Source organism: Octodon degus, unplaced genomic scaffold, assembly GCF_000260255.1.
Source record: "Octodon degus isolate 3935 unplaced genomic scaffold, OctDeg1.0 scaffold00144, whole genome shotgun sequence".
NCBI lineage: Eukaryota > Metazoa > Chordata > Mammalia > Rodentia > Octodontidae > Octodon > Octodon degus.
In genome coordinates, this window is record NW_004524720.1 from 1401083 (window position 1) to 1422898 (window position 21816).

The 21816-nt window shown below is 36.0% G+C and overlaps 1 protein-coding gene across 1 annotated transcript in view; it reads left to right on the plus strand.

The window, feature by feature from the left end:
• Wac (WW domain containing adaptor with coiled-coil) overlaps window positions 1-21816 on the plus strand; it is a 79628-nt gene that overhangs the window by 56897 nt on the left and 915 nt on the right. Inside the window, 7 exon segments of the mRNA XM_012517048.2 lie at window positions 4412-4594; window positions 4597-4719; window positions 13543-13788; window positions 15652-15774; window positions 17118-17266; window positions 20180-20301; window positions 21724-21812. Coding sequence (XP_012372502.1) covers window positions 4412-4594; window positions 4597-4719; window positions 13543-13788; window positions 15652-15774; window positions 17118-17266; window positions 20180-20301; window positions 21724-21812 — 1035 coding nt within the window.

Sequence of the window (21816 nt, forward strand, 5' to 3'; positions counted from 1 at the left end):
TTTGCTAAGCTTGTTCTAAGTAGGTGCTTTAGACCACTGAGCCATCTCTCCAGCCCTCTTAATTTTCTGAATTTAAAATTTTGTAGTTTCCATTTCCCCAGATAAAACTTACATAACATACAGAGTTTTCTATCAATTTTGAGGCTTAAGATGTTCTTGGGGGGGCCAGGAAGTTAGCTCAGTGGCATAAGTGCAAGGTCCCCAGTTTAATCCCCAGTACCACCAAAAAAAAAAAAAAGTTCTCTCTGAGAATTTTTATGGTTAACTGTTTCTTCGGTACCGGGACAGTACCGGGAATTGAACTCAGGATGCTGTGCTTGCCAGGCAAGCACTTACTCTACTGACCTATCTCCCCGGGCCCTGTGGTTAAGTGTTAAATTCCCATTTAACTCAAAAATCCAAGTAATAGGTATGTTTAGTCTCAGCAAGGAATAATGATTTATTGATGGAAAGAATTACTTAACAGTTAACATAGTTGTATGTGGCTGAATGTTTAAACTGTTTCTTAGAACATTAAATTTTAGATTACATATTATTGAAATTGTACTGAATTCTTCTAAAACATTATTTCAGGGCTGAGATGATAGCATGGCAGTCTGAGCACCTGCCTGGCAAGCACAGGGACCCAGGTCAATCCCCCATACATGCCATGCTGGCCCCAGAACCCTAGGCATGCCATGCCCACCACCGCAGCCAGGCATGGTGATTCATGCCTATAGTGCCTGCGCTAGGGATGCTGAGACAGGAGAATCACTATTATTCCAAGCTCCGTAGCCCTGTAGCAAATAAATACATAATTTTTTAAAGAAGTGTGTCAAAGTACTCAACTTTAGGAAATAACTGTACTTTAAGAAAGACTTCGTCTGGGCCAGGGAGATGGCTCAGTGGAATAAGCGCTTCTCTGGCAAGTGCACAGGCCTGAGTTCAATCCCTGGTTTGAAAAAAAAAAAAAAAAAAAGACTTGGTCTAGTCTCTTCATTTTTTAAGGAACTGACTTTGGTCAAAGCTTTTTCCTCTTGAAGTACCTGAGTAGCAACCAGCTTACGGGATTTTTTTTTTTTTTTTTTTTTTTTTTTGGTGGAACCAGGGATTGAAGTCAGCCCTTGGGCTTGCTGGGGAAGCGCTTATTCCACTGAGCCATCTCCCCGGTCCCCACAGCTTGTGGGACTCTTGAGCACATTTAGAAGTTCAGTCATAGAGGAGGAATAACCACTGGGTGTAAAATTAAATTTTTTCATAAACATAGGTATAATTAAGAGATTGCAACGTTATCTTTCCTAACTAGGTCCCAAAACTAGTACTGCTGGATTAGACTGATGGCTCTCAGAGAGGAAAAGGAGCAAAACTTAGTAATGCTTTTCAAAGAATCTTGTTATTTAAGATAACAAGATTATCTTAAAACACTGTTTCCTAGGGTAGAGTATGTAAAGGGTGAAATCAGAGAACCGGTTCCAGAAAACTAATAGGAAAGAAACATGGTTTGTGTGTTGATATGTTGAGATGTGTTCAACTTCTTACAGTTGTACATTAATTTAGAAACTTAACTTGTTCCACAATTCTGGAAAAGACAGCCACATTTGTGTTCATGCAGGAAAGATGCCCATGGGTCATGTTCATTACCTGATGTAGAATTCCCAAACAAAGCCAGAATTTTTCCAAGCGCTTATTTGCAGTCCAGAGTATTTATAAACAAGTGTTCATGAACTGAGGTACCACTGTATTTCAAATAAATGTTTTCTTTTAATTTTTTGTTCATTATATCAAAAGGTATGGCTATTATTAAAAAATTAGAGGGAAATTTTTTTAATCCCATGATCTAGGAACATTTTGGTACATGTTTTTTTTTCCCATAATTGATATGGTACATATTTTTTGATGTATACTTTTTATCTCTTTTGAGTACTTTGCCCCAAAATGATGGGATTATCATTGGTTATAATGTTACGCTTAATATTTCAGCAGCATATTTCCATTTGGGTTTATAATTTAATATTTGTTGTATTGTCTACATAGTATTACATTTGTTTATAAATAAATTCTTATGCAGGGATGCTTGGGTCATTTCTTTTAGCTTGGCAAACAAGGTGATGATTTATATCTGCCCACTCTCCTGAAGTTAATTTCCTAGGTGTATACATGTTGAGTCAGTGTATCTGTGGCTGTGTTGAAGTGTAGTCCAGTACCTATAACCCTTTTTAAAGATTGTAGTTATTTTGCTTGTTTTCCTTTTTAAATGTTCACCTGAGCTTATATATGTTGTTGTGCTAAAAAAGTCAGTAAGCTATTTAAATGTTTGGTATTGTCTAGCCACAAATTATTAGCAATTTCCTATTTATACAGTAAGTTTGTTTTGATGTTTGGGTAGAAAAAGTAAGGGAGAAGATTGTGTAGAATTTTATATGTGGGCCAGGGCAATAGCTCAGTAGAATAAGCACTTGCCTGGCAAGTGCAAGGTTCTGAGTTCAATCCCCAGTACCGCCAAAAAAAAAAAGAATTTTATATGTAATGATACTTGATAGTGAAAATTATATGGTTAAAATATTTTGCTATTGGGTTTACTTTGTTTTTCTTTTTTTTTTTTTTTTCTCCGAATGCCTTCAGGGCAGGTTTGGCTGGCTTGAGTTTTGGGGATTGAACCACAGCAAGCTGAGCCTGACTGCTCTGTTGAAGCAGCCACTTAAAGAACTGAGCAAAGGGGCAGGCCCCCTGCTATTGGCTTTTTTTGTACAGCGTGAATACTCTTAGTTTAGAGAAACATTTATTTGGGGTTTCTTATATAGTACAAGTGACTTTCCAATTTATGCCATTTTTTACTGTTGTGAGACTCATTCTGTAGCTTATAGAGAGCATCTTGTCTACTAGACACAGTAGTATACCCCCCCCACTCAGAAACATGTAGAAATACACAAAGGGAGGATGGTATAGATAGAAGAACTCCTTATTTAACTGTTCTGTATAGCATTGCATAGTACCAAATACATAAATTTTAAAAACAAAATTGGTAATACAAGCTGTTGTAGTGCTAGCTTCCCCTATTGCTATAATGTTCTTTTTAACTTACAAATATTTAAAGTTACTAGTTTTAATTTTCATCTCAGCATATTGCATCATACATTTTGACTGGTCCTACAAACTGAAAGGGAATTTTCTAGATCAAAAAAGAAAAGTTTTGGGTATTCAAGTGATAGGGTTGGGCATGGTATTATTTCTTTTCTGTCTATCCATAAAGGTTTGTATTGTATAAATTTGCCTGAAGAAAATCTAGACTAAAATCAGTTAAAATCAGATATCATATTGGGACATAGTTAGACCCTGTGTTTTGATATGATTTAAGTTTTTTGGCGGTATCTCACTATGCATGCTTGGGATGTAACATACAGTTGTGTATATATAGACACCCTTTTAAAATTGACTTACATTTTAAATGTATTTTTTAGATTAGTCTTAGTCTTTAGCATTAGAAGAGCTGTAAATTGGAAAAAATAATATTCAGCAGAGAGGGTATCCTTTGGTAAAATTGTCATTACCTTGAGATTACTTTAAACTCTGGTAATTCAGATTGGAATAATATTATATTTTAGAGACTTGGATGAATAATAAACTGTATTAATGTGATTGAAATATTCCTTGGTAAATACTGTTTTGTGGAGGCATAGTACTAAGATTTATATTGTTGATAGTTTAAACTAGTTTCAATATGTTTCTAAATTGATGAATCTATTTCAGTGTAACTAGTGATAGATTTTTCTGATCATGCTATGTATATAGGATTTCAGTATGCAGATAGCATATGTATCATAATTTGGTTACTCTTACATCCTTACTACTAAAAATACTGAATTGGTTTACTTATTGAGTGCACAGTTCACCATAAATTCAACCGTCTTAAAATGAAGTCACTTAAACCCTAGTGTAAAACTACTTTAGAGCCCACTAGTTAATTATCTCAGTATTCAGCACAGCAAGCTAACAGAGCTAATATTGTCGAACTACTATGGGTAATTTAGTCAGTTATTAACTAGATCTTATGATGTGTTTTTTAAAAGCTAGAACGTTTACTAAATTTTTTTTAACATATTAAACTTTTTTAAATGAAATGTTATAGTGCCATATTGGAGGTTTTTGTTTGTTTTTATTTTATTTAAATTACAGTGTGGTTCTAAAGAATATTAAGAAAACTACCAGCCCACTTGAAGTATAGATTGTTAAACTCTTTTTTTTTTTTTTTTTAATATATTCTAATGGTAAAACTGCAGACACCAATTGGGCTTGCAGTTTTAAGGAAAAAAAGAAGATAGATAAAAGTCTGTTGCTAAATTAGCTGATGTTAAAGACAGGATTCTAACGTAATCTTTTTTTCTTCCCCTTCTGTCATTCCAACATCTCTTTTTTCGAACTATGAACTGTAAAGTGGAAGACAAGCATTCCAGTGATGCCAGTAGTTTGCTCCCACAGAACATTTTGTCTCAAACAAGCAGACACAATGACAGAGACTACAGACTGCCAAGAGCAGAGACTCACAGTAGTTCTACGCCAGTACAGCACCCCATCAAACCAGTGGTTCATCCAACTGCTACCCCAAGCACTGTTCCTTCTATCCATTTACGCTACAGTCTGATCACCAGCCAAAGAAATCATTTGATGCCAATGGAGCATCTACTTTATCAAAACTGCCTACACCCACATCTTCTGTCCCTGCACAGAAAACAGAAAGAAAAGGTATGCCATTGTTACTGGATGCTGCACGTTGAACTATAGTTTCTGATATATGACATTTCCTTTGGCTTACATAAGGCTTAAGTATAAATCCTGGGGTGTTTTTGTTTTCGTTTTTTGAGTTGCTGCATACAGGTCTAGAGTTAGTCATGTATAGCTTTTTCTTTTTAATTTATAATATTTAGACTCAGTTCTTTTTTGCCTTTGACTCTGAAGTCAGAACTTCAGTTTTCTAACAGTGGATTAACTAGTCAAAGTCAAGTGTTTGTCCCTTCATATTTGCATAATTTTTTGACAATTTTATTGATTAGAAATTGTGTCCATCTTCTAAAGTTTGATGCAAATATATATAGGAATTTTTTACCATTTCTCTATATCCATCATTTTTTTTATTGGTACGTAGTAGTAACACAAAATGAGATTGGTTATATATTGGCATACACATATAACATTTTTTAATGTTTTTCTTCCCAGTTAACACCCTCTCCTTTTCATCTCCCTTACCCCCATTTTCTTCCTTATTTCTGGTTTCCGACAGGTTATGGATTCAGTTTGTGAACTAGAAAACTGAGTCATGGGGGCTATATAAAATATGTTTGTGTCTAAATCAGACCTTAGATCTGATGATTGCTAGTGAACATTGTACTCCAAATTGTGGTTCTACAACTCAGGTTTAATTAATAACACGTTTAGCGCCTGCTTAAGTATAGGGACCAGGGTTCAATCCCCGGCACCACATGCCCCACCAGCCCCGCCCCCAAGCACACTGAGCCAGCCACATGGTAGTGCGTGCCTATAATCCCAGCACTGGGGAAGCTGAAAGCAAGAGGATCACTATAGAGTCCGAGCTGCATAGTGAGACCCTGTACCAAATACATAAGAGAACAACAATAATAGCATGTTCAAAAAGTAAAACTTGGTAACAGCCACTTGGGAGGTGTCACATAAGCAATGTGATAGATGTATTTGCATAGGCTCTTCACAATTCCAAACTTGTACTTCATCTAATGCCTTGAGAATCCAAGGAAATTAATTGCAAGCCAGCACACAAATTACATTGGCACGTTGGCTCACAAGCTTAATTCTTTGCGTGAGTCTGGTTGTGAACCATATCACATTTTTCCATAAGGTCAGCATTGAACTTAACTATGAGTTTTATTCAGTTCACAACCAATTTGGTTTGTGACCAGAATCATGGAAAGAATAACATTCATGAACCAAGGCACCACTGTATCATGGATGAGCCCATTAGCAGATGTATGTTGAACTTTGAAATGTCCCATGGAGTTAGGAGTTGATGATGAAACCTTAAGCCAGATCTGTTTATTGAGCTAGTCTATAGTGATTTAATTTGTTCACAAGTGTCAAATAGTTGGATTTCTTATTCTGCTTTCACCTTTCAAATTCCTTGGTACTGTAGCAGTATGTATTACTAATCTGTGTACTTTTTTACTGTGCAGTGCGAAATACATCACAGATTGATGCTCCTTTTAAAAACTAAATTTAAAAGTGGCTTATGCCAAAACTGATACGTAAAGTTTATCCTTTACTAAGTTTGCCAGAAAATGCCTGAGAGGTAAAATGCCAATTAATATACTCTTAGTGGATGTTTCAGTGGTTTTGGTCTTTTATTGTATTTGACTCTTTAGGTACAGCAGATTTTATTTTATGACCCATGTCAGTTAAAACAAATGCCAGCTGAGTGCACTACTTGTTGTAGTCCTGGCTATTGAGAAGCTAAGAAGAAAGGATCTCTTGAGTCTGCAGTTCAAAATTAGTATGGGCAGTAGATCTTGTCAAAACAACAATAAAAATCACCTAGCCCTTCATCTCATTTCATTTATACTTAACTAGCTCTTCTCTCTCCAAGCTTTGTCCTTGGCTTCTGTGATAGTACTCTTCAGTTTTCTGTTTTGTTATCTCCCTGCTCTGTAATATTAATACCATTCAGCCATTTTGGATTTTGCCTTTTTTTTTCCTTCACACATTTCCCTTTTTTATATTAGTGTAGTTATCATGACATCAAATCATTCTTCACACTTTTATTTACTACTTTTAAGTTCTTGACATGTACTACATTTCTGCAGGTAACATTTCAGATTTCTCCCCTTTGCCTTAATTTATCCTTGGATTCTCAGTACTTAACAGCTCGATTCCCTGCCTTTGAGCTTTCCCTTTTTCTTCAGTGTTCTTGCCTGCCTGCCTGCCCTTTCTCTTCTTCCTACTCACCCTTCGACAAATTGTAGATGATTAATTTGTGTGTATTCTTTGCACTATAGCCACTGTGGTGTTCTGCTTTCTCTCAATCTTTTTCTTACATGCTTTGTACTTTTAGGGCTAGACATTGTTATACACTATGTATTTAAATATTACCTTCTCCTTTGAGCTTCATTTATGACAAAATTAATTAAAAATTATACTGCTTTGAAGCTTTCAAGAAGAAACTTGAGGAACTTCAGATTGTCTATATAGAGAAGATTGTGCAGTCTTTCCTAATGTTTCTTTTTGCATCTTAATTGAAGACACATTTCTCTTTAAATGTCTGGCATTATTTTATGATCAAAATAATTTGATCATACCAGATTATTTTCTAGTTGGTCTAAGTTGGTGAGGTGTCATTAATTTAAAATGAGTCCTTTTTCAGGGGAAACATGAGACATCTTTCATTTGGATTTTCCTTAACAGTTACACAATAAAGAATGGAGTGGGGGAGTGTAGCTCAGTGGTAGAGCACTTGGCTACCATGAATGAGGTTTGATCCCCTGCATTGCAAACCAAAAAAAATACATAATTTGTAGCAAAGGTTCAAATCAGGTTGATCTGATGTGTGTTAAATGCCTATACTATGACACAGTAATAATATCTAAAGATGTCAGTGGTAGCATGAGAAGTTAGAAGCAGGCTCCTTGTCATCTTGCCTGCTGCACTATCCCCCGTGCTTAACAGATACTAAGCAGTGTACAAGTGTTTGTTGTAGATGGATAAATAGCTGCAAAAGAGATAATGCTTTAAGGTTTGGAGAAGTTACTTGCATTGGTCATGGTATTTTAAGAGTACATATGTATTACACATCTTATTAAAGGAGTCCAGCAATAGATTGAGATCTGTTAATGCTAGTGTGTCACTTGAGAGAAAGAATATTATGTAAACTTGAAAGTTTTTAATTGCTAAAAAAAAAAATGTGTGGAGAAGTTGTATAACTCTACACTTACAGCAGTCCTGGTGTTGAGTAGAGTAAAACAGAGGACTATTTATGTCAGTATCTGTTTAATGTTTTACCATTGATTGGTAAGATCATTTTATTGTCCAGTCACCTACCAAAGTAGTATACTGTTACACTAAAAAATATGCAACTGCATCACTTGATACCCCATTACCCTATTCATAGGTTTTAATTCCACAGTCTCTTGTGGATTAGTGAAATGACAAGCAGGCAGTAAGTCCTTATTTGCTCTGACCAAGTAAGTGCCAATGTCAGCTTAATGACCTCAATTAGCAGTTTTTTCATTTCATAATTCAGTTATGATTTATTAAATTGGATAAGCTTGAAAGCAAAGTAGTCACAGGAGTAGACCAGTGCCTCAAGCTCTTGAATTGAGTTAGTATATGTGGGTTGGGGGGAGCTAGTTAGCTATTAATATGAAGTATTAGTCACGTGAATAAGATTCCCTTTTGTGTTTTTCATGCTATCTGTAGACAATTTAAACCTTAAGACTTCAGTATGTGTTAAGACATTAACTTTATGTGGATGACTTAGGTCATTACCTATCGTGGATGAATTTTAGCTCTCAGTTGTATTGTTTCAAATTGAGTTCGTGAAAAGTTAGGAATTTGGCTATAGAGTTACTCAGACATTTGTTGAATAACTGAATACATTAGTGGAGGAGTTTAATCTTAGTTTAAGTCAAGTTTAACATATTAAAAATGACATACATAAAAAGATGGTGAGGAGAAACAGCTCTGATAAAAAGAATACTGTGTTAGAAAATCTTGTTTATAACTTGGGAATAAGGAAGACCTTAATTATTAAGACCCAAAATGAATGTACTTTGATTAAGGTGAATTTGGTCATTTAAGGGGCTGGTGAGATGGCTCAGTGGTCTAAAGCACCTACTTAGAACAAGCTTAGCAGAGCACAGGGACCACGGTTCAATCCCCCAGCACCACATGCCAGCCAGCCTGCCCCCTGGTGGGCTGAGCTGGCGCCCCCCCCACACACACACACACAAATAAATAAATAAAATTAAAAAATAAAAAAAAAGACATTTAAAACTCTGACAGAATAGCCAGTGAAAGATAACGATATTTATAATGCAAAGGATATAAACACAAAATTAGAAAAGAAGAATTTTTGATTGCTAGCCTTAGTATTTTTGTCACTGAAAATGAGCCAAAGCCTTCAAGAGTTAAAACTATGAAACTTGTAGACTGCAGGAGAAAAATCTTCCTGATGTTGGTTTGTCAGTTATTTCTTGGACATAACACGAAATGTATAAACCAAAAAAAGATACTGGATTTCATTGGCATTAAATACTTAACGTGTCAGGGGCCGGGGAGATGGCTCAGTAGAATAAGCACTTCCCTGGCAAGTGCAAGAGCCTGAATTCAATCCCCGGTTCTAGGGGCGGGGTGGGGGGGATACTTATGCATCAAAGAAGGCTATTAGGGTAAAAAGCCATAACATAAAAAAACTCGTGAAATGAGAAAATACTTAAAATTGTTTATGCTTGATTAGTAGCAGCAACAACAAAAAACCAATTCAGTGATGGGTGAAAAACTTGAATTCGTTTCTCAGAATGTATTCCAATAGCCAATAAAAACATGAAAAGATGCTCAGGGCCGTTATTCATGGGGGAAATATAAATCAACCACAATTAAATACTACTTCAGTGGGATTGCTTATTAACTTTTTTTAAAAAGGAAATAACAGATACTTGAAGAACATTGGAACACTTATATATTGCTGATAGGAGTTTAAAGTACAGTTTCTCAGAAAGTCAAAGGTAGAATTACTTGTGCCATCCAACAGTTCTGCTCCTAGATACAAAAACACATGTACTGAAAGCCAAGGGTACAAACAATTATTGGTACAGGTTTTTTAAAGAAAACATTGCAAAAAGTTCAGTGTCTTTATATTATAAAACAACACCCATTTATGTACATTTTTTAATGTAAAGCAAGTTTTAGGATATGTGATTTTAAATATTAATAACGTAATTAGAAATAAAATGGAAGTCACAGATACTCTCACACTTTAAAAGCAATAAAACAGTGGCCACACATAGTCAAATTATTGGACCTAAATCTAGATATCCTTCCATTACCAAACACATAGAAAAAAGTCTAAAGTAGGTAGACATCTCTTAAATGCTTAGGAAACTTTACATTGAGGGCAAGTAGAGACTGATACTCATATTAAAGAGCAAACAAGTCGATTGAAATGACTTGGTGATGCAAAAACTAAATTTGTGGTTCTAGAACTTATATTTTGCTAATTTCAAAAATACAAGTTTTCTATGTTTAATAAAACTCAGAATAAAATTTTTGTTGTGTATTAGCCCACATTCTAAAAACAGATTCTAGCAAAGATGGTGGTGGTGGTTTTTAGAGACCCAGTATCCCCAACACCAGTAGAGTGGAGACCAGTTGAAAAGATTGACCTAGAAGTTGCAAGTGCTTACATGTGTCTGTGCCTATGTTGCACAATTCTGACTCATAGTCAAGAAATGCATGTTGATACTGACTCCCATTTTGCCCTAGAACTAAAATCTAAGTATATTTTCTCTGCTGAGAAAGCTCATGTTCAAATAGAACATCACTGAATAGTAGAACCCTGAACAAAGAAGGACACCAAATTAGCACCCGAAATATAAAACTTGTACCTTTTTTGTTTTACTAAATTCTAGTTTCCAGTTATATAGGTGGATTGAAGCATACAGTATAAAAACATTTTAATAACTTGTAACATGCTTTGAAAAGTACATTTGGAGGAGACATATCTGCTGATAATATACCTAAAAAATAGGTTTAGCTTTCCTGTCTTTGATGTATCATTCCTCCCCTCTGTTCTCTGCTTTGCACTTTGCTGTGATAGTAATTTCTTCTGTATGATTTCAATTAAAAGGAACCTTAGGATCCTCCAGCCTGTTTGTTATGTAAACCACCAAAGATGCCAAGATCATACCTAGAACTTTACAAGTTGTACTTAGAAGTTAAGTTTCCCCAGAGTTCATCAGATGTGGGTTGGAGCCTGAGTATCTGTATTTTTTTAAGTTTCACAAGTGATTCTGATAAGTAGTCTGTTTAGAAGTAATACTCAAAGTGTAATAGAGAAATGCTAGCCTTTAGGTAGGTCACTTTTCCCAGAATCCTATAAATACACTACTAAGCAGGATCAGTTAGTTGGTTTCCATTCTGCTTATTCCATTTTGGAATTCTGTTTTGTAGCATTTCATTTGCTTGATTTAATGAGTAATCTGAGGAATTTTGAAGCACTTCTAACTTTTCAAATTAGTTGGCAACAACAGAACAAAGTTTGAAAGCACTTTGCACCTCCTTTTCCAACTTGCTTCTGTCATTAAAAGCAAAAACAAATACACAGAAAATAATAGTGTGTACAAGTACTAATTGTCCATGCAGTAAATAAAGTGCATTTTATTCTGAGTAGTGATATAACATGCCCATAAGGTTTAAGTGAACAATTGAGAGATGATCTGAAGAAAAATGCTAATGTAAGCTATAACTGCTCCTGAAGGGCACAAGTTTTTGTAAGGAATAAATTTGTTTCATCATTCCAGACAGATTTACTTACATTTTTCTATGAATTCAGATTGGCAAAGCTGGAAAAATGGTAGGCAGTCTGTCAGACCCTTAAGGATCTTTCCTTTACGGTGTATCCTTCATAAAAATACAGCTACCTTAGGGCTTCTGAGTTGGTCACAGTTAATGAGCATAATCTGAAGTGTACTAAAATAGCTATTCATACCCAAGATGTCTGTTATCCCTAGTTCTTGACTATTGTGATTGCGGTGTTATATAAAGATCGGTAAAAGGAGTCCTTATTCATTGAGCTTACAAGCAGTTCTTAGCTTCTCTTGGGCCATAAGATTACTGAATCTTAGTTCCCAGAATTTAAAAATGAAGATTTTATAATTATAGCAACAGGCACCAGTGTAATATCCATGCATTGCTCTTGAAACTTAAATGTGACTTTTGAAACTTAGTATTGATTCAATCATACAACAAATATGTAATCTTGAGAAACCTTTAATAGTGAGTATATATTGGGAAAATTTTAAATGCTTTAGCAAACACTCATACTTAGTTTTTAACCACAATTCCATTAAAGAATATGTGAATTATATTCAGTAGTCCATAGTGAATGTTCTCATATGAAAGTCCACATTTGCAATATTAAACTGCATTGACTTGCTGTGTTCATGAAATCACATGGAATGAAAATAATCAGTGTTCATTTGTGTTGTTGGATATCTGCTTTGTTGCTAAATTTCGACTTAAGCGCTGTTTCAGTATTTAATGACTCTCAGTGTATAAAGCTTCCAAAAGGGTATAATTTATAAGGCCAGTTATTGGGCATAAGTATGTGTTTATCTTCATTTTTTCTGGATAATGTCACATTTTATTTTCTAATCTGATTGTACCAGTCTAGTTTCCAGGAACATTATGTACATGAGCCATTATTTCTTGACAACATTTTGTATTGTCAGACTTAAATTATTGCTTTTATAATAAATATAAATGGATGTCTTGCTTTACTTTTTCTGATTATTAATGAAGTTAATTTTTTAATCATTCATCTTTTTGTGAAGTATCTTTAAATTTTTCTGTTGAGTACCTTGACTTTTGATTCACAGTAATTCTTTTAAATATTGTGGTGCTAATATTTTGAATTGTTCTGCATTTTGTAATTTTTGTTTCTTTGTTTGAGGTACTAGGGATTGCACTCATGACCTTGTGCTTGCCAGGCAGGTGCTTACACTGCTGAGCTATATCCCTCGCCCTACATTTTGTAATTTTTAAATGTTTTATAATGTCAAAAATACCTGCCTGTTTGCCTTTGATAATCACAAGTTTAGTCTGCTTTAAACTAATTATTTATATTTGACAGGGCTTGCTGTATTTTTTTCTTTCTGGAATCTTGAAGATATTACCATTTTATCAAGAAATAAAAAACGTAATAATGGGTTTCATTATGCTAGCATTAAATATATATAAATAAAAACAGCTTTTCATACATATTTTATACATTTTTTAAATAATGAGGCAGACTTTTGGTTTGTTTTTACCTCATTTTAGTGGTGGTATTTTATCATGTGGTCCTAAAACTGAATACAAATTGTCGCCTTTCATCAGATCCTTTGCTCATTTTTTGAGGACTACCACGGAGCCTGTCTTGACATATATTAGGGCTGTTGTGCTCATTCATAGGTTATTGTTGCTTTCATAAACATTTTACTTACCTTTATTCTGAGGTGTAAATTAAGTCCTAAGGAATTGTACTGTTTTTATCCTAATAGAAGTTATCTGAATGTATGTGACAGCAAACTTAGTCAGGCATGAATGTAATACCAGATTATTTTACTTTAAACAAGTGACCTGATCTTTCTTGTTCAATCACCAATGAGTAGGGATATAAAAATATTTATCTCATTCTACAGAGGCCGATATTTATTGAATTCCCTTGTAAGAATTAAATGAGATCATTTGTATGAGGGTACCTAGCATGTAAAAGAGATGCTCTTGTGGTGTTTGTTTAGCTTTTTCTATTCAAATAAATTTTTTCAGCTTTGTCTCTTTTTTATTTAGAATCTACAGCAGGAGACAAATCAGTATCACATTCTTGCACAACTCCTTCTACATCTTCTGCCTCTGGACTGAACCCCACATCTGCACCTCCAACATCTGCTTCTGCAATTCCCGTTTCTCCTGTTCCCCAGTCACCGATACCTCCATTACTTCAGGACCCAAATCTTCTTAGACAGTTGCTTCCTGCTTTGCAAGCCACTCTGCAGCTCAATAATTCTAACATGGACATATCCAAAATAAATGAAGGTAAATTTTTTTTTTTTTTCTTTTTTTTTGGTGGGTACTGGGACTTGAACTCAGGATCTCACACTTGCCAGATAGGCACTGCACCACTGAACTATATCCCTAGCCTGAAGGTAAATACAGGGTCTTACACTGTAAATCAGGCTGGGCTTTATTTCACTATGTACCCCAGGCTAGCCCAAAACTCACACATCCTTAAGCATCAGTGAGTGATGGAGTCATAGGTCTTCTGTTTCTAAAATTTGTATGGCAAAGTTATTTTGAATTATTTCAAATGTGTTGATTACTGGAAAGTTGGGAATTCGGGTACTTAAAATACTAAGTTCCAAGAGGTAGGCCCTATAAAATTTTGCCCTTTTTTGTTAATTAACAGTTCCAGCATTGTTTTTCATTGTACTATTAAAGTTCAGGCAGTTACCACAAAGTTTCAACATTAGCAGACACGATTTTAGTTTGCAAACCATTCATATTCAGACTTTAAGTCCTGAGGGCATTGCCAAGTTCTGATTACAATAATCTGTGTACATTATTTATAGAATATATTTAACAGTAATTCTTACTGTGTCCTAAAAATAGAGCTATATCAGACTGGTCAATATTCTTACTTTTTTCTTTTCTTAATAGAGTCTTGCTATGTATTTTAGGCTGGCTTACTCACTGTATAGCCCAAGTGGGCCTCAAACTTACAGTGAGCCTCCTGTCTCAGCCTCCTAAGTGCTGGGATTATAGGCATGCAGTACCACACTTGGCTACTCTTAATCCTTATTGGACTCATCTTTTCAGTATTTTTATTTTATTCTCTTAAGATAATTAAGCAGTTTTACTTAGGTGAAATAGAACTTCTAAACAGTTCAAGAAAATGGAAGCCAGGCATGGTGGCTCACGCCTACATCCAAGCACTTGGGAGACTGAGGCAGGAGGATCGTTGTGAGCTCAGGACCAGCCTCAGCTACAAAGTGAGCGCAAGGACAGTCTGAACTGCATAGTGAAACCCTGTCTTAAAAGACTACCCGCCCAAAAAGAAAGTCGTATGTCAAAAGTTGAAAGGTCTTACATGTCATTCTGTGTGTGTGTGTGTGTGTGTGTGTTTGTGTTTAGTACAGGGTCTTGCTATGTAGATCGGACACGTAGTGATGCTTCTGTTTACAGCCTCCCAAATGCTAGGATTACAGGCATGCCACCATCGATGCCCAATCTCCATTGCTGCCTTGGGCACAGGGCCAGGCACAGCAGGCACAGGGATCCAGTCCCTGGCCCCTGCATCTGCCTGAGCTTTAGTCCGCTGAGCTATCTGGCTGGCCCAGTTACATGTCATTCTTGGGGCAATGTAGAGATACACAGTTTGGTCACTTAAAGTCGATCACATGAAATACCAACATTTATCCAGTTAATTCTAAGTAATATATGGAGTACTTTACTCATGTACAGATAGGCTTCTGGTATCATCAGCCAGAATCAGAAGTTGCATTACACACTCTGAGGTACTTTTTCAAGTTTTGTGTAGTGATTTTTTTTTTTAATTTTATTTATTTATTTGTGTGTGTGTGTGTGTGTGTGTGTGTGGCCAGCTCAGCCCACTGGGGGCGGGGCTGGCTGGCATGTGGTGCTGGGGGATTGAACCGCGGTCCTTGTGCTTTGCTAAGCTTGTTCTAAGTAGGTGTTTTAGACCACTGAGCCATCTCACCAGCCCAGTGTGTAGTGATTTTAGTAGTGTAAAGGAAACCGTGGGTTTATCTTTGTGCTAAACTGTGTCTTCCCTACCTCAAAGCTATTTCTCACTTACTTCAGTTTCTTAGTTTGAAACACACAATATGGTTCATAAGCCTTTTTGTTTTTATTTGAATTTAAGAAATAATGGATTTTCAGTTCTTACAGCAGCTGTGACACAAGCTTCACTGCAGTCTATAATTCATAAGTTTCTTACTGCTGGACCATCTGCTTTCAACATAACATCTCTGATTTCTCAAGCTGCTCAGCTCTCTACACAAGGTATTTAATGCATATTCTTGGATGCTTCTAAAATTATATTTTGTTTTGAAATTAAGAGCACGTTGGTTTGCTTTTGAAGAGATCACAATACAGATTTCCTCTATATTCATATAAAGATTTATATTAATGTAAATCAAATTTATATGAATATGAATGTATGGTTTTTGGAAGATTTTATAAACTGCTTAAAAAAAAAATGAAGCTTTGACATTTATCTTAAGGTATTCCTGTCAGATCTGTAATGCAGTACAGTAAGTCCCCAACTTACAAACGACAGTTCCCTTCTGGAGGAATAGTCATAAGTCAGCTTTGTTCAGAAGTTCAGCAAAGTGAGTCTTATACACTTCTGACACAAATTGCAATATAAGGGATAAAGAAACCAGACCTCCACATCACCACTGCTTTTCCTTTCTTGCTTCTGGACATGCTGACCTCTGACTGGGCACTGTACTGCTTGCTGTGCATTTACCATACTGTACAATACACAGCAAAACAGCGACAATATCCTACAGACATGTGAGATACTTCCACAGTTTGTTCATATTTGTATAATGTGGCATGTGTTGATGTCTGTGAAAGTTCACAACTGGAATGTTCATAAGTTACTTACTGTACTTAATTTAGAACTTAAATCATTAGTAATGTACTTTATTCCAGAACTGAAACTAAGCTTTGATGTACCTAATTTTGTGAAGCATCCCATGTATTCAAAAGACCTGACGTTTGGGGCAAGGGAGATGGCTCAGTGGAATAAGTGCTTCCCTGGCAAGCACACGGGCCTGAGTTCAATCCCCGGTTCTGCCAAAAAAATAAAAAATAAAAGACCTGACGTTTGAGATTGGTGGTGTATGGCTGTTGCTAGGGGGTAGATATGTTTATTGATTCCTTCTTGAATAGCTGTCCTTCTCCCAAAAAAGTGTCCAGGTGGAGCAAAATACACACAGGAGTGAACAGGTCACTTAGTCTGAACATCAAGAAGCTGAGCAGGTTACCTGATGTGGAATGGAGATAAGTGGTGCACAGACACAACACCCAGGCTAGCCTCTTGGGGCAGTGACTGAGAAGGATAGCTGATCTAAATGAAAATGAGAAGAACTAAAGATACCAGGGACGCTAGGTACCATATAGAAATAAGTTCAGGCTAAGCTGCCTGCTCCAGCCTTAGAAAGGAGGAGCAGCCCCCACTGGGTGTGCTTATCTCTGTAGCACATTTAATCAGTGTGATAAGTGTTCTCTGGGGAATACAGGGCATGGGGTCTGTAGAATGTGATGCAGAGATGTTTATTACTTATTTTACAAAGGGTTTTGGTTTATTTAAAGTTAATTACTTCACTCTTTTACAGCCCAGCCATCTAATCAGTCTCCCATGTCTTTAACATCTGATGCCTCATCCCCAAGATCTTACGTGTCTCCAAGGATAAGCACACCTCAGACTAACACCGTTCCTATTAAACCATTGATTAGTACTCCTCCTGTTTCATCACAGCCAAAGGTATGTCACCTCTGAGCAAAATGTTGTACAAAGAAATTACTTTCTTTTTGGAAAGTTGGTAACATTTTAGAGAAAGCCTCCTGAGATTGAGATAGTATTTGAATGAATACAATTGATTGATAGTGGATGTTGAAGTGGAAATTTGAGTCAAGTCAGCCTTACCTTTTATACACTCACTACCTGATCTCTTCTATTGGCTTTGGCATTTATGGCATTGAGAGCAACATAAAGAAGGCCTTAATGTTTGTAGAACATTCAAACTCAAGCTCATGAAAGACTATGTCAGTGACTTTGTTTCATACTTTTATTTTAAAAATGAGTCAGTTTCTTTACTTAGAGCTTTGTACCATGTTAAATTTTTTTATATCATGACTATCACATACTATTTGCCTCATTTAATAGGTAAAATTAAGCTTTGATTCAAACTAGGTCTGGTTTTTGTGTGTCAAAATAAGTAAGTTAGTACTGCAACATTTGATCCTTGACCACAACTTCAGTGCAGTCAATACCAGTTGCACTCATTCTTTGCTCCTTAACATGGAGCTCACTGTAGATGAGTTCTGTTTGATTTTTTTTTTTTTTTTTTAAAGCATGAAACTGGGCTATTTCAGATTTTTTAATGCTAAAGAATTCTTTATTCAAATAAGATCTTAAGTAACTTAGACATTACTGCGCCCTATCTTGAAGCCAGCTTCTGGATCTTCAGATTGGTTCATCTCCTTCATTCCTCATGATCTATGCATGTTTCAAGGTCCATATTTTTTTTTTTAAATACCAAGTTACAGGTGCTGTTTTACAGTTACTATTTATCTGCATTTTGATGGATACTAGTTAAATATGAGCAAAATAGGCCTTAGCGCTTAGAACTTATCTGTAAAGTGGTATTTTAAGAATGCAGTAAGTGTAAGAGTGAATTAAGTAGTGAAATGTTTTATGTAATCATAAAAATCAGTAGTTCAGGTCCATTAAGCAGATGACTATTAATATGAGTTTACATAGAACTTATAAACTATTCTTTATAAAATGCATTGTAAGTGTTCTTTATAAAAAAAAGGACAAGAATGATTGGCTTATCAGAAGTAACTCGGGCTGGGTTTAGTGTAGTATTGTATGCAAGCCCACTACTTGGTGGACTGAGGCAGGGGAATTGCATGAGTTGGTGTTTGAGGCTAGCCTGAGCTACATAGAGAGCTCAAGGCAAAGTTGAACAATATAGCAAGACCTTGTCTGTCTCAAAAAAAAAGACAAATAGCGATACTGTGAGGGGGAATTTTTTTATTTTTACATAAAAATTTACTAAGCCAGATATTGTGCCAACATTTATAATCCCACTTTTTGGTAAACAAAGACAGGAGGATCTCAAGTTTTAGATCACACTGGGTGACACAGCAAGACTCCTTCACAAACACAAAGAAGTTTATTTTCAGTGTTCATTGTGGTACTTACTGTATTCCTTTCTTTGACTTCTTGGCTATTTTCATAAATCAGTTTGAAAATAAACAGTGCCAACATCATTCTGTCTGCTTTGTGTATTTTTCTCTCAAAAGGTCATTCAGTGAATTAACTTCAGTGGCTTGGTGTTGTAAAGCAAACAGATTATCAATTGAGTCAGTATTATTTTTCATTAATGTAAAGCACATCTGGAGAGCTTTGGGATAGAGGTGGAAAAGAGTTCTATTCTACTGTGTAGAAATTTTTTTTTTTTTTTTTAATAAACTCTGTGGAAATATAATCGCTCCAGTACCCTGCAACTTCAGTATGTGGCTAGATTATGCAAGGCTCTGTTTGCTTTTGTACTTTAATGTACAGTTTATATTAATTATATTTATGCTTTTTGTTTGGCTATGACCTGAAAATACGAATAGCATAGGATCCTCATTGGTATTTATAGATTTCTTGGTCTGCCTCTGTATGATAACGTCTTTTGGAAGGCTTGACATGCGCTGGGACTGGGCCCAGCATGCGGGACCAGGGAACAAACCATGGTCCCTGGCTTGCCTAAGCAGGCACTTGGTCTGTGAGCGATCTTGCCGGCCCCATTTTATAACCTTTGACAAGTTGAAGTGTGTGCATATAGTTCAATCTCTATATTTAGATTTTTTAGTGTCTTTGAAATGAGTATCTGTATGATGTGATAAAATAAATATATATTGATGGAGAAGTAATAATGTAGGAGAGGTTATAGTATATTGGGGAAAACTGGTAAAAATCAGAAAAAAACTTGCCCTGCTGACAATGAAGAAATTAGATGTGCTTCAAAACTTTATTTTAAACCTTTCATTTTTGTTCTGTTGTATTTTATGTTTAGTATAGGGTCTCACTGCACAGCTCGGACTTGTGATGATCCTCCTGTTTTCAGCCTCCCCAGCATGGGGATTATAGGCATGTGACACACCACACCTTGACTCAGTGAACGGCTTGGCATGCACTGGGGCTGGGGTTGGGCCCAGCATGCGGGACCAGGGAACAAACCCTGGTCCCTGCGCTTACCTAAGCAGGCACTTAGTCTGTGAGCTATCTTGCCGGCCCCGTTTTATAACCTTTGACAGGACCTTTGATTCCACTTCAGGAAAACTAGATTTTAAAGTGTTTAAGTTTACTAACTAGATAGGTGGACAAAGGAGTGAACTGGATTGGGAGCCTAACTAGGCTTTTTGTTTTGTTTTGGTTGCATTGGATCTTTTGAGACAAGGTCTCTTTGTAGTGCAGACTGGACATGAATTTGCTTTGTAGTTCAGGCAGTCCTCAAATCTGCAGTGATTCTCCTACTTCAGCCTCTGAGTGCTGTAATCACAGGTGTGCATTACCACGTTCCTTTGGGAGCCTAACTAGTAATTTGCTAACTTCATTTCTCTAGTTTCTGTGCTAGTTGCCTATGTGACAAAACTGTCTTACCAGCTTTTGACATTTTAGGTTAGTACTCCAGTAGTTAAGCAAGGACCAGTGTCACAATCGGCCACACAGCAGCAGCCTGTCACTGCTGACAAACAGCAGGGTCATGAACCTGTCTCTCCTCGAAGTCTTCAGCGCTCGAGGTAGGTTGATGTTGTGTGTTACACTATTTTCTGCAGGTGGCATGCTTTGTTTCATTATTACTTATGTGTATGTTTTGTAGAATTCAAGGATAACCGAGTTTTTATGTGTTAAAAACAAATCTTTTACACAATAAGTAGATTACTGTCCAGTAAGGAAGCCTGGGTTATTTCAATGAAAGCTTTTAAATTTTACTTACTATAGTATATATGAGTCTAAAAGCACATGATAATACAATATTTTGTTGGTATTACATCACTTTTTACCCTTCTCGTAGTATTTTTTACAATCCTGGGAAATTAAATTTGCTCATGGGCCCCTGCCCCCTTTCCAGTAGCTTCAGCTCTGGCCCGCTGCATATTGCTCTTCACATAGTTATATGACCCTGTATTGTGTTTTCACTTTTTGTTGTTCGTTACAAGTACAATTTTAAATGAAATTTGTTGAATGAATGATTTTTATAATTTTTCCTGTTTTATTTCACACTGTGAGGTGGCAAAATAATTCAACTGTTGTTTTTATTGTTTTCTGAACAAACATTTCAGAACTTAAACCTCCAAATGAGAGTTCTTCCCTTCAAAATAATCACCTTGGGAAGCTGTCTACTTACTCCAGCAATGTTGCCATTGCTCAGAACATTTTTGGGAAATTCTTCTTTTAAATTGTCTTTAGAGGCTGCAGTATTATTTTAAATGTCCTCAGTGATGAAAACTCTTCATCCTTTGGGAGATTTAGTTTTTGGAAATAACTGAAATTCATTCAGAGCCAAGTCTGGTGGAGCAGGTAGGAAATCAAACTTGGGTGATTAAATTTTTGGTTCTCACCACCATGTCCCCAAACCCTGGCCCAAACCATTGACTTTAAAAAGAAGATAATCTCAGTATTAACATTTTTGGTCTTATTTTGCCACTATGTTCATTCAGTGCTATCTGGTTTTTAAATGTCTCTCTTTTGCTTCACATTATTTTACCCTATATATGAGATATAATCAAATGTGCCTTATAGCTGTTAAAGTATGACCATTATTTAATATGACCATTAATTTTTGTTAGTGCTTGTGCTGTAAAGTCAGCAGGTTCTGTCAAATTTGGAGAATGTAATTATTTTAAATTGGTATTTGAGGAGCTGGGGAGATGGCTCAGTGAAATAAGCGTTTCTCTGGCAAGCGCAAGGGCCTGAGTTCAATCCCTGGTTCTGAAAAAAATAAAAATAAAAAATGAGTTTGATAGAAGTGCTGAAAGGGCTCTTTATTCTCTCGGAAGGATATTGAGGAATACATAATATAAATGTACTTTGGATTTCTGTTTGATAGTAAAATTAAGTTTTTGTGGGAATTCATATGCATATTACTAGTAGACAAAATCTAAGATATCTAAAAGCCACCTTTAAAATACATCATTCGTAATTCTCTTTTTCTCTTCTAGTAGCCAGAGAAGTCCATCACCTGGTCCAAATCACACTTCAAGTAGTAATGCATCAAATGCAACAGTTGTACCACAAAACTCATCTGCTCGCCC